General features: G+C 46.5%; 1 protein-coding gene across 1 annotated transcript; it reads right to left on the bottom strand.

Moving 5' to 3' along the window:
• Positions 1-11,230: 11,230 nt before the first annotated feature.
• On the bottom strand, positions 11,231-13,762 carry LOC115506880 (testis-expressed protein 13D-like). Its single transcript, XM_030304843.1, has 2 exons — positions 11,969-13,762; positions 11,231-11,911 (listed from the first exon to the last, which is right to left on the bottom strand). The coding sequence occupies exons 1-2, from the start codon at positions 13,760-13,762 to the stop codon at positions 11,231-11,233; spliced, it is 2,475 nt and encodes an 824-aa protein (XP_030160703.1).
• Between the last annotated feature and the right edge of the window lie 4,656 nt (positions 13,763-18,418).

The raw sequence follows: 18,418 nt of genomic DNA, 5'->3' as shown, positions 1-18,418 counted from the left end.
ATGTAAAATACTTGTACAGTTGGAATTTAAATAACTGAAGTCATGTGCCTGTTGTATCTCTTCCACAACTTCAGCTCCTAGTTCCTTGTGAACGTGGCGAGGCCGTGAGCTCAAGGTTGAGAGAACAATTTTTATTTTTTTTTATTTTTAATTTTTTTTTCAACGTTTATTTATTTTTGGGACAGAGAGAGACAGAGCATGAACGGGGGAGGGGCAGAGAGAGAGGGAGACACAGAATCGGAAACAGGCTCCAGGCTCCGAGCCATCAGCCCAGAGCCTGACGCGGGGCTCGAACTCACGGACCGCGAGATCGTGACCTGGCTGAAGTCGGACGCTTAACCGACTGCGCCACCCAGGCGCCCCTGAGAGAACAATTTTTAAATCCTCACATGCCCTACTAATGGATCAGGTGCATGGGGCTGCCTTGTACCAAAGCCAGACTTTTGTCTGCCACCCGCTAGGTTTGAGAACAATCCTCTGAGATTTCAGTGGCAGCTAGTAGTGACTCAGCTTTTTCTTTTCTTTTCTTTTCTTTTTTTTAAGTAAGCTCTACCCACCGACATGGGGCTCAAACTCACGACCTGAGATCAAGAGTCGCATGTCCTAGCGACTGAGCCAGCCAGGCACCTCGTGACTCTCCTTGATTGGAGCATACCCAACCTTAGAATCCATCAACCTTAGTAGATGAAGTGTAAGCATAAGCCTCTTACAACACCAAGAATAAACAAAGAAAATAAAACAGCATTCAAGATGATATTTGGGGATAGCTCTGGGGTATTGAGCCAGGATTGGCTCCTCATCTTTCTGCCTCACTTGTTTATGGTCAAGTCCACTTCTCACCCTTCTTCATGCTTCGGGTCAAGGAAGAAATCGATCTAATAAGTGAACGCATACACCAATGTTAAGGCCTCGAGAAGTTAACCCACCCTGAACTCTTTATATTTTGAGCTGGCAAATGATTAGTTCAGAGTTCATCACGATGGTGGAATTTTGAACACGAAAGGAGGAGATAGGACAGGGGAGCCAGGCCCTCATTCAGTCCATATGGCCAGCAGCCCACCTGTGAGGTGAACTGTGCTAACGTGGTGTCACACGGGTAAAAATGAAACCCAAGTTTTGCTTTGTTTTGTCTCTGAACAACCCTGAACAAATCATCCACAAACTTAGGAACAGAGCAACCTGGATCTGACAGCAAAAGCGTACCATGCATTCTTCTTTTCGTTCTCTGTTTTGTTCTGTGTTGCTAAAATAGCACACCTGTCAAAGCAGCCAGGTACGATGGGGTTCAGCACAACTAAAATCATATAAAAAAAGAACAGATAAATTATAAGGTAATAATACAACTCTCACATCCAGTACCTCGTTGTCATCTCGCCGGCAAGCTGACAGCTGGGCCAGCCCACTACTGCGGTGTTGATGAAAAATACTGACATCTTCACTCTAGTGCTACACCATTACTGAACCTGACTTTAGCAAATTCCGAACTGCACGCTGAGAGCTTGAAAGTGTAGAGAAGGAGGGTCTTAAATGGCTCTCTTCTTTCTCTCTCTCGCCATACCCACGAGAGAGGAAAGGGGGGGATGAGAGAGGGGAGTAATGGAGATAGTGGAGGCACCAACAGAGAAAGAGTGAGGATGAATGGGCCCCAAATACAAGCTTAATCCACTTAGAAGCAGAATTATCTGATTAATTTCTTGTTGCCTACCTCCTGAGCTAGAATGTAGAGTCCGTGATGGCAGGATTTTGTGTACCTTATTCACCACCACTGTATCCTCTGTCTGGAACACTTTATTTTTTATGTTTTTAATCTGTTTTATTTATTTATTTATTTATAAATTAAACTCTATGCCCAATATGGGGCTCGATCTCACAACCCTGAGATGAGGAATTGCATGTTCTACCGACTGAGCCAGCCAGGAACCCCTCCTCCCGCCATCGAGAACATTTTAGATACTTAAATATATTTGTTGAGTGAGTGAATGAATGAAATTAGTGCTCTCAAGAAAATAAGAGAGAAATACACACACACACACACACACACACACACACACACACACTTGGTTGTACGTGCCTCTGGCCCACCTTTGGAACGGCAAAATAAGTTGCAAGGAGGATTAATCCAGCAACTATGAAAGACAAATTATACTCCATGTTTTACCGCTAAATCACTTTTCTCTTTCTGAACCTCACTTTCTCCATTTGTCAAATGGACTTGAACCAGATGACCCTTAGGGCCACTTCCAGCTTTCACATTCTGTGTTTTTAACAAAAGCCAAGAGTACTTTTGAGAGAGAAACCGAAGGGAAATGGACTGAGCTCATTTGTGTGCAAGAAGCAAGAGCTATTTCCTCAGATCTCACCCAACAGAGGAAAGATTTTTGTTCTTGTTGTTTTTGCAACGACCTAAGAAATAAAAATCATGAGGTAGAGGAAGAGAGCTTCACAGTTTAAAGCAAACTACCACCTTTTAAAATATAGATGCCATTTAAGTCAAATATAAGAGCATTGACAAACTGTCAGCCAAGGTTGAAAGTGTCTTGTATCTAAACTTGTCACCTCCTGAGGTCTCTGAGAGGTGACAGGATTTTGCATGTGGATGCCCTGTCTGAGGTGCTAATTGTCTTCATTTCAAATGTCCTGGGCTTTTCTCAAACCCAGGTAGATGAAAAGGATGATGCCAAGGGTGGTCAGTTTTATAGAGTGGATCTGACATTTCAAAATCTTCTTCTCTAACCTTTCAAAACTAACTTTGTTCTTCAACTAGCTCATCTATAGGTGTGAATTCTCCTGTGACAGTGTTATGATTTGGCACCTGTGGTGAGTTTACACATTCTCTCTGCACTTACTAAAATTCACTTCCTTTACAAAAATGAGAAAGCGAAAAAAAAAATGTCTTGCAAAGAGCACCTCCTTTTGATAATATCTGAGTTTATGTACGAGGCTAATTTTTCAAATGCCCTTTTGTTTTGTAAGTGAGAAGCCAGAGACAGGGGTGGGTGTGTTTAAGCCTATTTTAAGTATGTTTATTCTTTCAACCAGCATCATGGCCATTTACTGTGTGACAGACACCGTGGTAGGTATTTAGGTTAGAGAGAAGAGCTGTAATAGGAGGAAAGGAGGGGGCTCTAGGGGAACAGCAGTGGGGCATCGAACTCCACTTATATGCTAAACCTGCACAACCTACTTGAGACAGCAAGTTCTTGATCTTTCTGTCTGCTATGTATGCTTCCTTGTACGTGTCCTACTTTTACCTCCTTCGTGACTTAGAGGATGCTTCCTAATTCAAGCTGAAATTCTTGCCTGCTTCTGAGGTCTCATTCTTGGATTAATAGGATTAATAGCTAAGATTTGCTAACCACATACTACATTCTAGGCATTCCTGCTAAGCACTTTGCATGCATTATCTCATTTATTTCTATCAACAGCCCTATGAAGCAAATTAATTATTATTATTCTTAATTATTACCTCCATTTTACCAACGGAGAAGCCAAAACTCAAGAGCCTAGGTAGCCTGCTCAATGTGGCACAAAGAACTGGTCAGTGTCGGGCCTGAGAATTGAATACAGGCTGCTGACTTCTGAGCCTGTGTGTTTCACCGATATCCTCTTCTGCCTCCCAACCTTAATTCTGAGGTCATTGCACTGAACTGGTCGGGCTTCGTTCTCCTATCTAGCAACTGTATTTGACTTCTAGAATATTCTTTTTTTTTTTAATGTTTATTTATTTTGAGAGGGAGGGAGGGGCAGAGGGAGAGGAGAGACAGAGAATCCCAAGCAGACTCCACACTGTCAGCACAAAGCCCAATGTGGGCTCGATCTCACGAACCGTGAGATCATGACCTGAGCCGAAATCAAGAGTCAGACGCTTAACCAACTGAGCCACCTAGGTGCCCCGACTCCTAGAATATTCTTATACCTCTCCAGTGTCAACTGGACATGCCCTGACTTGTAGCATGTCTCTGTCCATCTATATGCTTTATGAGATCAGGTACACTGTTTTAGCCTGGGCCTCATTGATTAGTATGTTTTGAAAGGCTCTTACAGAGTCAAGGTCTATCCATCCGGGCCTGTCTAGATCATCAGCTTACTCATATAAAGTAATAGAACACTGAATCACTATATTGTACACCCAAAATTAATATAGCACTGTGTGTTAACTATACTGGAATTGAAATAAAAACTTAGTGGTGCCTGGGTGGCTCAGTCGGTTAGTGTCTGACTTTGGCTCGGATCATGATCTCACGGTTCGTGGGTTCAAGCCCCACGTCGGGCTCTGTGCTCACAGCTCAGAGCCTGGAACCTGCTTCAGATTCTGTGTCTCCCTCTCTCTCTGCCCCTCTGCTGCTTATGCTCTGTCTCTCTCACTCTCAAAAATAAATACTAAACATTAAAAAAATTTTTTTAAACAAGAACTTTAAAAAATGAAAGTAAAGTAAGAGAACACTGAGTGGCCTGGGCGTCTTCTATCCTGGGCGGGCCTGGATGCACGTATAAGGTCTCATTGCCCAATTCGCCTTTTTCTCCTTTTACTCAACCAAATGAAGGCCACTCTTTGCCAGGCATTAATTATCTTTCCCCATGAAGATAAAATGAAATAACATATGTGATGTGACTAGAACCTACAGTGGTATATTCCTCCTGGTCCATCCAGATCCTGACAGAGTGCCTGACCTACTTAGCACCTTCGTTTCCCCTCTCCTCTTTCCCTTCGTGGAGAGGACCCTCTGCAGAGAGTGTGGTTTCTTGCTTTCTCAAAGGAGTACATCATTTCTGACACTGCCTTCTTTCACATCCATTGCTTACCAACATCTATCCTGTGGTCTGCCTCATTTTGCTTTATAGAAACACCACTTCACATCACACACCTTGGCACTTGACAGACCAAAAAAAAAAAAAAAAAATCATCATGTAGCCCTTCTGGTTTCATCAACCCAGTTGCCTTTGGATCATGACTGAATCTTCTTTCTACCTCCCTTCATCCTGAGTGGGAGCACTCTGGGTATGATAGCAATGCAAGAAAATATCACTTCATTGTAAAGGAGGCTCCAGCTTTTCTTCTAAAAATCTGTTCTCTTTCTTGGAAGCTCAGAAATAAAGTTCTGCCACAGGAGCTTAAACCTAAAGGTTAAAGTACAAGAGACTGTTGTTTTGCCTATACATTTTTTAAACATTTTTAAAGAAACCTCTGATGTTTTTGAAACATGGACGACCACTTTGATCTATCCACCACGAACACCAAAATTTGGCGAAGGAAATATTATAACCCAGTAAGCCAAACAGCTAATGGTCGATTTCTGAATGCATTTTGTAGTTACAGATGCAACACTGGCATCATTTTTCTTTTCCTTCCCAGGAATAAATATTTCATGAAAAAATGCTAGAAACATCGATCAGTGGGGAGTTCAAAGTAGGAGTCTTTTCCAAAGCATGTCATATATGTTCTGAAGTTTCAAAACTGGACAATATCAGGAATTGTAGTGGTAAAGTTATGAAATTTTCTTTTTTTTTTTAAGATTTTATTTTTAAGCAATCTCTACACCCAATGTGGGGCTTAAACTCACAACCCTGAGATCAAGAGTCACAAGCTCCACTGACTGAGCCAGCCAGGCGCTCCAAGGTATGAAATTTTCAATACTTGCTGTGTCCTTTTCTTTCCTGGAACCAATATGGCCACTGAAATTATCAAAGTAAATATATATCAAGCAAAAAATAAATGGGACTAAATATCCTAAAACTTCTACTTACAGGCAAAACCCTCAGAGATCTGTTTGCCATCATCTTATAAACACTGGGGTAAAGTTAAACGCTACCCCCCACAAAAGTAATCACAGGTTTCTGCCCTGTGTGCAATAATCTTTGTAAGGTAGTGTAGAATGAAGAATCAAACCTAAAATAGGAGATAGAAACGTAAAAGACGAAGAGCTAGCAAATGTCACAAGTAGAGCTGTAACACTGCATATTATTTCCAAGTAAAACAAAGTTAACTTTCTCAGCAACTGTTTCTGTTGACCGGGGGGGGGGGGGGGGGGGGGGGGGGGGGACAATTTGAAACCATCCAGCTACCCTGGAAGGTCTGTAACCCAAAATGATACACACTCAACTTGTATTTTTTTTAAAAATTCCTTTAACACTTACCGGTATTTAACATGTATTAAAACTACTAGCTTTCTACACAGATTGTTCCTAATGTGCGCTCACAGAAGCACGTGATAGAGTTCACAGAAGCTTAAGAAGGTAGTAATGATGGGTTCTGAGGTATTGTCAGGATTAGAGAGAGCCTAGTAAAATGGTCCATTCACCCGTGAGCAGGCTGCATGTAAAAATAATGGTAATAGTAATATTCACTGATTCACTGAATCCTCACAAAAATCCTAAACGTAAATGACAAATGACCACTTTTAGTTGGAATTATATCAAGTTTGTGCGAGGGAACCTTAGAGAGATACGTGCTTTCTTAATTTTAAGTGAGAAAATAATCATTTGTTAAATAGTGCTGTTTGATACACAGAACCTTTTGAAAACTGACATCTACAGGTCAGAAAATATGATGTAACAATTGATGAAAAGGCTGATAACTACTGTTTGGTGTAGATTTGTCTCATTTCTTCTAATAGAACAGGTGATTGTAGAGGGCAGTAATAAGGACTTCCACGTTGCCTAACGCTGTGCCCAGTGCACAGGAAGCGTTCTCTGCATGCGCACTGTTTGCTTGATGTATAAAGTAAGAAAAAGCAGCTAGGGATTCCTACTGGCATTTCTTGCCTCTAGAGTTGACAGTAGGGAGGGTAGGATGCTTTTTTCACAATCATTTTATGCCCCAGAGAAGTTGGGCTAGATGGGCCAGGATCTGACCTTACTGGAGGGATTCTTCGGTTCATTGAGTGCATCTAGTGTGAACCATATAGGAAGTTGTACTCAAGGAATTGTACTAGGTCCCTCGGGGGTATAGGTACCCGGTATGGCAGCACTTCCTCTGCCTATTTCATTGTGGTCGTGGACACCAGCCTTAAGTGCCAAAGAACAAACACAGTCCACGAGAAAAATCTGTTCAACAGCAACCTCACACGGTCCTAGGCCAGGATTGTTTTGGTATCCTTAAGTTTATGTGAGGCTTAGTTCCAGTGGATGCACTCACTCTATCACATGCTAGAAGTGAGAAACACACTGCACCACAGACTACGAACCCACTGCCATTCGGCGTTGAGACTTTACAAAGCAGGGGGTAAGGAAATGATGTATTTCTTTGCCACTCTGTCATAGATTTGGTACCACGATCTAGAACACATCCATTCTATTCTCCGTTTTGCAACACAAATCTGAAGCTTTTGAAGTCTCCTTTCCCCCCTACTTCGTCGCTGAAAAGGATACATGCATATACATTAGACTGTTACGGCTGGCACCTTACCCACTTAAAACAAAAACTAAGGAATTCAGACAGACTTCAGATAAGCAGTCAAGATGGGCTCTATCTTAACAGTATTGAACTCGGCTCTATACAAACTTTTCATGAGGCTGGTCTGCTGAATCAAATACAAATCGCTTCCACTACCGAAGTTGCCACCACCACCCCCTCTCTGTCTTGCAGTCATGAGATAATAAGTGGTCCTACTCACTGGCAGCAGCCTAGGCGGTCACATCACAAAGCTTGAGAAATTCCAAAAGAACAGCATGACCATGACCACCAGACCGCCACTATGCGTCCGAGTCTCTCCATCACCATCATTTCATTGGATTTAGGCATTGACGATCCAGGCGAACGTGCAAATATATTAGAGTAAAATGTTAGGGTACAATAATGGAAAAAGCACAGACATTAGAACAAGTAAAATTTCATTTTGAAGCCAGGCTTCACAAAATCCCAAATTTGGGTATGGAGTTGCCATATCTGTAAAATGGGGGTAATACTACTCACTTTGAAGAACTATTTTTTTTTTAATGCTTACTTATTTTTGAGAGAGAGACAGAGTGTGAGCAGGGGAGGGGCAGAAAGAGAAGGAGACACAGAATCGGAAGCAGGCTCCAGGCTCCGAGCTGTCAGCACAGAACCCAACGTGGGGCTCCGGCCCACGGACTGTGAGATCATGACCTGAGCCGAAGTCAGACGCTTAACCAACTGAGCCACCCAGGTGCTCCTTGAAGAGCTATCAATATGGGTACCTATTCATACCTTACAGTCACTGAAAGGGGTAATGTGCTTAGAGTGTCTGGCACATAGGAAGTACTCAGTGGTAGCTCTTGGCATCATTAATAATCTCTTGTACTCGTTACCACAGCATCCAGAGCAGAACCCTGAGGGTGGGGAAAGGAACAACCACTTGTTGAGGGCTCAGAGAAGTCCAGTAACTTGTTTAACATCACACAGCTAGTGAATAGCAGAGCAAGTATCTGAACTCAGGTCTCTCTAACTCCAAAGCCCAGGTTCTGGCCTCAGAAACCTGCTACCTTTTTTGTGTGTGTACCCAGCCCAGAAAAAAGTAGTGATTTGACAACGTTAATGATTCAGGTTGTTTTGGAAAAAGTCAACCTTGAAAGACTGTGATAAGATTAAACTATGTAAAAGCTATGCACAGGGTGAGTTTGCTTTCATGCAGACCTAAAGGCATGCCAACAAACAACAGAGTCCATTTGAAACCATAAACGAAGCAACTGTAGTGACATCTGGAATAACCTATTACATCAAGATGGATTTTTCTGGAAAACTCCCAAGTCCCACCTGTGTCCCATCCTCCCCAAATCCCAGGGAGCTATGAGCACACACAAGAGTATCACAAAACCAGCCCGTAACCCAGAAAACCTAGCTCTGGGTTGATGTCCTTGATGGTTCTCTTCCTCCCTAGGGCTCCCTTCTAGTAAGCAAGGCCTGCCGGTTATCAGGACTGAGGGGAGAGAAAAAGCTGGTGGGGTAGGATCAGTTCTCTGCCCCTTCCCTGTCCCTATACCAAGCAGGCAGCCAGGCTCCACTCCGTTTGCCTCTGGGAACATTTCTGCCAGAACCTGGCTGTTTTCCGGAATCTGAGCACCTCGATGGGATTATGCATAGGAGGGAGGGGACAGTGCCTTGCGGGACAGAAACGCAGTAGGGAAATTTCTGCTCGGACGTCTAGGAGACGGGGCCTCGGGGAAATGGCTTCTTGGTGCACGTGGGGAGCCTGGACACAGGCATTCGGGCTCCCGGCCTAGACAGAAGCCCCCTCTCCACCTCACCTCTAGTGCCCCACGGGCCCAGGAGCAGCAGAGAGGCCCGCCTTCAGGGGACTGTGAGAGGACGTGGACAGTGAGAGGCGCAGGGACGATCACAGTGGACTGAAGGCCTCAGGGACGTTCCTCCTCCTCCCATTCTTGGGTGACCGGCCGGAAGAGGAGAGGCCCCATAATAGTTTATGGGATCGAACTTTCCCTCACTTCGGTGGGACCGTGGGAAGATGCAGGTTTCAACTGCCTGCCCCGAGGAGACACAGCACCCAGGAGACACGGCAGGCCGGTGCACGCTCTTTATTGTTACGATCAGAAACCTCTGACAAGAGTTTGAGCTTGGTGGGCCGGGATTTCCCGGGGGAACTCAAGAACACCTTTTGTTCAGACTGGAGACCGTCGAACTTCCCACCCCCGGGGCTCCCCCCACCTCAGGGGAGCGGACAGCCAATGGAAGAGAAGGGGCCCGGGGGCGTTCCCAAAAATGTTGGTGCAGTTCTTTTTTAATCCAGTTAGCCTTCCCGAGAGAAGCACCGTCCATGGCACGATGTCTGCCCTCGGAATCCATTTTGTTCTTCATCCACTCTTGACTGGAAAGGGGCTTGGGATGGCGGTGGCCCAAAGCTGAGGGCTTGAGTGTGTAGCCGACACTCCCCCAGGCACTGTCTTTCTCGAAGTGACTCAGCCGTCTTTCAGGCAACCAGAAGGATAGCTGTTCCTCTCAAAGGAAGAAACCAGCACAGTTATCAGAAATGTCCTGCCCATACTTTCATGAAGCCACTTTCCTGATCTTGGCCGCTGCTCACTTGTCGCACCTGGGAACAATGAGATGAGCAATTTGGTGACTCAAGTCCTGTCATGAAAGTCTCTGCTGTTACCCCCAGAACTACAAAAATATCTGGAAATTATGTCAATTGGGCTTACCTGAAAGCCACGCTCTATGCAAGGCAAAGAAGTCCTCATGTAATTTGTATCCCAAGTTAGGCTCTCTCCTGGTATCTAACCAAACTCATCAAATCAAGTTATAATGTGTGCACCAGATATTAACATATAAGTCTAGCTCTTAACACATACCAGACAATAACGATTTGTGTAATGAATTAAATGTTATCTATCAAATTTGCTATCACTTATAGAACTTAACACCATAACACCCCCCAACTCTTCCAAATTAATTCCTTGTCCCAACAGAGAAATTAAATTCTAACAAAATCATTTTGCCCTCCTTTCCGCCTTAAGGAGTGCCGAAGCATCTCCTCTTCCCCGACTTCCTCTCACTCCTCTCCGCTCCAGCCAACGGGGGTCTCGATGAGGTGCAGGTCAGCAGGAATCAAGTGTGATTTCTTTAAACTCTTAGAAGATCTTCTAGTGGGACAGGTTCAGCTTCTTCAGCAACAAACAATTTCTGTGGGGCTCGGAGACACAAAAACAGGCCCTCACCTATAAAATAAAAACCAGGAGCAAACATGAACACTGTAGCCATGTACAAAGGAACAACAGCATTTCCAAGGAAAAGCAGTGCTCCTGAAACTCAGTATAGTTATAACTCGAAAAAGACATGGCTGTTCCCAGCCAAAGACACAGCACTTTCAGAAAAAAGGATGTGAATAAGAAAACAGAAGAGAGGGGAGGGGAGGGCGGGGCAAGGCTCCAAGACTTCAGCTTCTCCAGGGCGTCCACCAATCGGCATCAGCCATTCAGAATCCACCACCTGTGAATGTCAGTGCAATTAAGAGAAGTTCCTTTTTAAAGAATATGATACTCAAAAGCAGTCTTTGTTCAAGTAAATTTTAAAAAGTATATAAATACATTTGCATTTATGTGTGTATGTAGTACCCACAATGATAAAAGGTTGTTACCTTGGGTACTAGAATAATGGATTGTTTTAATTCTCTCTACACTAATTTTGGTTTGCAAATTTTCTGTGAGGTAAATAAGTTACTTTTTGGTCAGAAGAGGGTCTTATGAAATTGGTTTTTCTTTGGGCTTATGAAATTGGTCTTTTCTTTCGTTTTCATTCTTACTTACCTTTCCCAAATCAGTGAGTTGGTCCTGGGTCCGGGCCTCCACTCTCAACTTCCACACAGCCTTCCTTGCACTTATAGCAGGCCTTGTGCCATGAAAAATTCATGGCTTTACACCATGGGCACTCCCAACTCTCTGGGCCGCAGCCTGAGGCAGACTTCTCCTGGTGCAGGAAACCCAGAGCTTTTTTCCCTTTTGGTTGCTTGGCCTTCTGCCCCTGAGGCTGCTGTTTCATTGGGCTTTCCCTCACACCACAGCTCCAGCTGTCCCCCTGGGGGGTCGCCTGGGGCCTCTGTAGACCTTCTTCCAGGCTGTGGCTCCTCCTAAACCCCGGGGGGTACCTCTTTGGACTTTCTTGCTGGCCATGGCGTCTTCTGTCCCCCGTCCCCTGGGGTCTTCTTGGACCTTCTTCTTGGCTGTAGTTCCCGCTGGCCCCCAAGGAGAGCATCTCCTGAGGCCTCTCTGGATCTTCTTCGTGGCTACTGCTTCTGCTGGCAACAAGGGGGGGCATCCCTTGAGGTCTTTTTGGACCTTCTTCCTGGCTGTGGTCCCTACTGGCCCCCAGGGGCACCATCACTTGAGGCCTCTTTGGATCTTCTTCCTGGTTGTGTCTCCCACTGGCCCCCATCTCCTGGGGCCTCTCTGGATCTTCTTCCCAGATATTCATCCTGCTGGCACCAAAGGTAACCATCTCCTGGGATCGCCCCAAACCTTCTTCCTGGCTGAGGCCCCAGATACCCCCAAAGGGGACCATCCCCTGGGCCTTTGCTGGCCCTTCTTCCTGGCTGAAACTCCAACTATCCCCAAAGAGAACCATCTCCTGAGGATTCTCTGGACCTTCTTCCTGGCTCTGGCCCTGGTTATCTTTAAGGAGTACCACCCCCCGAGGCCTCTCCGAACCCTCTTTCCAGCTCTGGCTCCAGCTATCCCCAAAGGAGACCATCCCCTGAGGCCTCTCTAGAACATCCTCCTGGCTGAGGCTCCAACTATCCCTAAGAAGTACCACCCCCTGGGGCATCTCTCGATCTTCTTCTTGGCTGTGGCTCCAGCTATCCCCAACAGGAACCATTCCTTGGGCCCACCCTGGACCTTCTTCCCGGCTCTGGCTCCAGCTACCCCAAAGGGTGACCGTTCCTTGGGGGTTCTCTGGACCTTCTCGCTGACTCTGGGTCCAGCTCTCCCCAAGGGGGACCACCCCCCGGAGCACCTCTTGATCTTCTTGCTGGCTGTGGCTCCAGCTCTCCCCGACGGGAACCATCCCCCAGGCCCTCTTTGCACGGTCTTCCTGGCTCTGGCTCCAGCCATCCCCAAGGGTGGCCATTCCTTTGGCCCACTCTGGACCTTCTTCCTGGCTCTGGCTCCCGCTGTCCCCAGCAGGAACCACCCCCTGGGCCCTCTCTGGACCTTCCTCCTGGTTGTGGCTCCTGCTCTCCCCGATAGGAACCGTCCCCTGGGCTCTCTCTGGATCTTCTTGCTGGCTGTGGCTCCAGCTATCCCCAAGGGGGACCACTTCTTGGGTGTTCTCTGGATCTTCTTCCTGGCTCTGGCTCTGGCTCCAGCTATCTCTGACAGGAACCATCCCCTGAGGCCTCTGCGGACCTTCTTGGCTAAGGCTTCTGATGTCCCTCAGGGGGACTACACTCTGGAGGATCGCAGGACCTTCCGCCTGGCTGCAGCTCCTCTGGTCCGACCGTGGGACCATCCCCTCTTGGTAGCCCACTGCAGCACGTGGACCAGGTGGCCCGATCCCCAGAGGAGGCATCTGATGTGGAACTACTGCAGCTTCTGCATCCATGACTACTACTGGCGGCAGAGGTGGCGAGACGGGGAATCCCACGGGGAACGGGGCACGGAACGGAAGCAAGTACCGCACGGGCACTGGCAGAGCGGGCTGTACGGCCTGAGCCCAGGGACTCGGGGGTCCCGGCACGTAAAGGACAGCCACCGGGGCCGGCACCCGGGCCTCAAAATACAGCCTGCTGCGCAGCTCCCCGGCCACCACATCTGCATTCCGGGGCCATGCTATGGCCCCAAGTGGCTCGGCCGGAGGCCCAGGCACTCTCTCGCGGGCCAGCGGCACGACCCAGGAGGCCCTCTCCACCTGGAGCAGCCGCCCACGAAGCACGTCACACTCGACCAGAGTCTGCCGCAGGGCGGCCTGTGTGGAGCGCAGCTGTGCGACCGCCGACTCGCGCTCCCCGCGCAGCCGCTGCAGCTCGGAGGCCAGGGCCCAGGTAGTCGTCTCGCGCTCGTCTGCTTGGTTCTGCAGCCGCTGGACCTGGCGCTCCTGCTGCTCCCGCTGCCTGGCTCCCACGCGCACGCTCAAGGCGAGCGCGCTCCACGCACAGGCCCTCTTCATGGCGCGCGGCACCTGCGGGTCGGCCAGGACCGTCCGAAGCCGCTCCTCTACCTCGTCCCAGGGCCGCGAGCGCAAGGCCGCGTAGAAATCCGGCCCACCGCCGTTCACGAGGACTTCGTCGTTGATGAACCTGACCACCTCGGTGTGGCGGAACCCGCTGGCGTGGTCCCCAAAGTCGACCGCCATGACTGCTGCGGCCTAGTTAACTGACGGCCGCGAGCCTAGATAACTAACCGTCTCTCAGGGAATGCTGCCCCTGCCGCCGCCCGTAAAGGCCCACCCCTCACGTCCCCGGTCGGTTCTACCGCAGTCCTTTTCCAGTCCCGGCCTCCTTCTCAGCCTCTCCTCCCTCACCGCCTCACTTTCCTCACAGAGAGTAAAACGGACGCCCTCACCGCGCCAGCCCCACCCGGCGAGGGTGTTACACGTCACAGAGGTGACGCCTGAGTCACCCTGCAAGGCCTGCTGGGATCCGCCTCCCTCTGAAGAGCGCCCCGTAGAGAGCGAATAGGCTGGATGGCTGCACGGGGCGCTGCCGTGAGCCTGGGTTAGAATTTGTTTCTAAGAACCTCGGGACGATACCCAGCATCGTGGAATGAATTCCTAGTCGGGTGGCAGGGTTGCCTCGATGGGCGCCGTTCTATTCTTACCTCGGTTCTCTGGCCCATAACTCTTCGGTACCCCTTCAAACCTTCGACAGTCAGTCACACTGTACCCTTCCCTCGTCATTCTGAACGATGAACTTAGAGTCCCCGTCCTCAAGAAAATCCAGCGATTGAACCATGAATGCTCTGAACTTGCCCTATAAATTCACTCTCGTGTTCACCTGATGGACGGTTCTCGGATGGTTCTCGGAGAGTGTGTCTCTTCCACTTTTAGAATAAATGTTCCCCTCATAATCTGGGTCTTCCCTACAAGAAATGCTGAAGAAATGCCTTAAGCTGCACCGAGTGATAACTGGAACCCACACAAAGAAATAAAGCACGTGCTAAAAGTAACTAAGTACAAAAATAGTATTCATGCATTTTGAAACTCTTTTTTAAAATACAGGATTTTAAAGATGACCGCATAGGGTGTCTGGGCGGCTCAGTCCGCTAAGCGCGGAACTCTTGATTTCAGCTCAGATGATGATACGCAGTCATGAGATCCAGCCCCGAGCCCGGGGTTGGGTTCTGCGCCGACAGCACGGAACCTGCTTGGGATTCTCTCGCTCCCTCGTCCTCTTCCCCTCCCCAACTCGGGCGCCTGTGTGCATGGGCACGCTCTCTCAAAACAAAAGTTCAGAAAGAGATGACTGCATAAAACAATACAAATCTGCAAAGATGTGATTTGTGGCAATAACAGTATAAGCTAGAATGAAAGATTTTGTATACTACTTGAAATTAAGTTCGTATTTAATCTAAAATATACTGGTATAAATTAACATCTTAATTGCAATCCCAGAGCAAACACCAAGAAAATAAACAGTATGCAGAAAAGGAAATGAGAAGGAAATAAAAATTCTTACAAAAAAAGGAATCAATGAAACATAAAAGCAGGCAGTAGTGCAGGAATTGGGGTAGAGGGAGCTATAAGACATATTAGAAAAAAATGGCAAAGGGCACCTGGGTGGCTCAGTTGGTTCAGTGTCCGACTTGATTGTGGCTCAGGTCAGGATCTCGAGGTTTATGAGTTCGAGCCCTGCATTGGGCTCCGGGCTGACAGTGCTGAGCCTGCTTAAGATTCTCTCCCTCTCTCTCTACCCCTCCCCTGCTCACGCTTTCTTTCAAGAGAAAGAAAGAAAGAAAGCAAATGGCAAAATGCCAGAAGTCCTTCCTTATCAGTAATTATAATAAATGCAAATAGTGTGTAATTAACAGGCAGACATTGACAGAAGAGATAATATTTTTTTAAACAGGATACAAGAGATTCATTTTAGACTCAAAGATACAAACTTGCTTGATAATAAAAAGATGGAAAAGGCTATTCCATGCAAACAGTAACCAAGTGAGAGCTAGAGTGGCTCTCCAAACATCAGACAAAGACTTTAAGACAAAAACTGTTAAAACATAAAAAAAGGATATATCCTATGTTTCAAAATGGTCAATCCCCCAAATGAGATTTATCTCTGGAAAACAAAGGTGGCTCAATAAGTGAAAATCAATCAATGTAATACACTACATTACTAGAATGAAGGAAAAACCCCATGTGATCAACTAATAGATACACAAAAAAGCATTAAAAAAATGCAACAGATTTTCACGAGAAAAATGTCTCAAAAAGCAAAATAGATAGGAAGTTCCTCAACCTGAAAAAGGGCATTTATGAAAAATCAATAGCTAACGTTACACTTAAGGGTGAAAGACTCAAACTTCCCCACTAAGATCAGGAGCAGACAAGAACGCCACTTTCACCACTGCTGTTCAACATTGTCCTAGAACTTCTAGCCAGAGCAATTAGTCAAGAAAAAGAACTAAAACACATCCAAATTAGAAAGGAATGAGTAAAACTCTCTCTCTTTATAGAGGGCATGATCTTCTATATGAAAATTCCCCAATAATCCACCAGAAAGTTACCAAAACTAATAAATTCATCAAAGTAGTGGCATACAGGATCAACATATAAAAATTAGCGGTATTTCTGTATACTAGCAATTCCATCTCCAGAAAAATTAAGAAAATAAGTCCATTTTCAATAGCATCAAAACACTAAAATACTTAGGAATACATTTAACCAAAGAGGTACAAGGCATATACCCTGAAAACTACAAAACATTATTGAAAGTAGTTAAAAAGGGGTGCCTGGGTGGCTCAGTCGGTTAAGCATCTGACTTCAGCTCACGTCATGATCTCACGTGTGGTGGGTTCAAGCCCCGCATCGGGCTCTGTGCTGACAGCTCAGAGCCTGGAGCCTGCTTCGGATTCTGGGTCTCCCTTTTTTTCTGCCCCTCCCCCACTCACTCTTTGTCTCTAGCTCTCAAAAATAAATAAACGTTAAAAAAGTTTTAATTAGTTGAAGAAAACCTAAATACATAGAAAGATGTCTTGTGCTCACAAATTGGAAGATATCATACTATTAAGATAGCAACACTCTCCAAACTGATCTACAGGTTCAATGAAATCCCCATTAAAACCCCTGCCTTTTTCTTTTGCAGAAATGTCAAAGCTGACCCCAAAATAACATGGGCAAGAGGCCCTAACAGCCAAAATAATCTTTGACAAGAAAACTAGGGGCACCTGGGTGACTCAGCTGGTTAAGTGTCTGACTCTTGTTCTCGGCTCATGTCATGGTCTCACGGTTCGTGGGATCGAGCCCTGCGTCAGGCTCCGTGCTGTCAGCATGGAACCCACTTAGGATTCTCTCTCTCCCTTTCTCTCTGCCCCTCCCTGGCTTGAGCTCTCTCTCTCTCTGTCAAAATAAATAAATAAACTTTAAATAAATACATAAATACATAAAGTTGGAGAATTCCTTTTTTCCTGATTTCAAAACTTACTACACAAGGTTAGAGGATCAAAACAGAGTGGTACTGGCATACTGTGATAGAATTGAGAGTTCAGAAATAAACCCATGCATCTAGGGTCAACTGATTTTTGACAAGGTGCCAAAACCATTCAATGAGGAGGCAGTAAGTCTCCAACACGTTGCTCTGATATAACTGGATGTCCACATGTGAAAGAATGAAGGTAGGCTATTACCTCAGCCCATATACAAAAATTAACTCCAGTTTTCTTTGTTTTGTTTGTTGTGGCTACTTGTTTGAAGTTGTTTTAGTTACTTTTCTAGAAGTTTCTTTTTCTTTCTGTTACATGGCCACTGAGGTCTGTGTGCCTTTAGCTCAGCGGTAAGCTAATGTATTGACAGAGTATCTATAAACACCTGAAGCCCCAAAATATCTTTTTACAGAAGTTTAAAAGCTCCCCCACTCTTTGAAGATTGCCTCTGTGTTGCAACACTCCTTCGATGCTTAGCCAGGCCCTTTGCAACACTGCCTTCACCCTTACTTCCCACTTGTACAGAGCCTGAAGGTCAGCTGGAGGTGAAGGTTTGGGATCTTCTCTGAGGATTAGGCCCTTTCTGAGTAGGCATCCAGTATTGGTCACATGGGTGGCTCAGTCGGTAAAGGGTCTGACTCTTGATTTCGGCTCAGGTCATGACCCTGAGGATGTGAGATGGGGCTCTGCACTGAGGGCGGAGCCTGCTTAGGCCTCTCTCTCTCCCTCCCTCTGCTCCTCCCCCACTCATGCTTGCTCTTTCGCTCTCTCTTTCTCCCTCTCTCTCTCTCAAAAAAAGCCCCCATTTCCCCGCATGCCCCCTTTCCCACTCTCTTCCCAGCCTTTTTGATCTGTCTCTTGCTTGTCCTGACTGCGATCCCTTTCCCCGGGCTGTTATGGCCAATTCTTTTGCCTTTAAGTGCTTTTTGCCAAATGCCATCTGGGAAGCTGCCCCAGACCTGGAAACACTCTGTGTCGGGCAAACAAAGGCAATCCCCTCGTGCACCAGTTCTTCAGGGAGTCACCAGACAGATGGAAATCCACAATCACAGTTCGGTGGGAATAAGGTCTGTATTGCTCCCTCAGGCACTTGGCAACCTGCACCAGAAGTACAGGCTGCTGTCTTCATGGCCACCTCCGGGCTGGTATGCGGAGAAGGGGAAGTAGATCATTTAAAACAGCAAACTCTCTTGCTGCAATGCACCTGCTTCTGTCATTAGGTTTTGCCCCGGTTGTTGGAAATTTTCAACTAGACTCCAGAGTTCTATAAAAGTTGATGCTGACCGTTTTTGCCAGCTCGTTGATGGAGGGATGGAGCCTTGGAATTTTCTACTCTCCCATTTTCTTTTTAATAAAGAATGCTATCATAGCC

This window comes from Lynx canadensis, chromosome X (assembly GCF_007474595.2).
Source record: "Lynx canadensis isolate LIC74 chromosome X, mLynCan4.pri.v2, whole genome shotgun sequence".
In the NCBI taxonomy this organism is placed as follows: Eukaryota; Metazoa; Chordata; class Mammalia; order Carnivora; family Felidae; genus Lynx; species Lynx canadensis.
This window is presented reverse-complemented; position numbering and strand designations above follow the sequence as displayed.

Coding starts and splice junctions, on each gene's coding strand:
- LOC115506880 (XM_030304843.1), bottom strand. CDS start 13,762: ATGGCGGTCGACTTTGGGGACCACGCCAGCGGGTTCCGCCACACCGAG. Junction 11,912..11,968: donor CAGCAAAGGCCCAGGGGATG/GTCCCCTTTGGG, acceptor GGGCGATCCCAG/GAGATGGTTACCTTTGGTGC.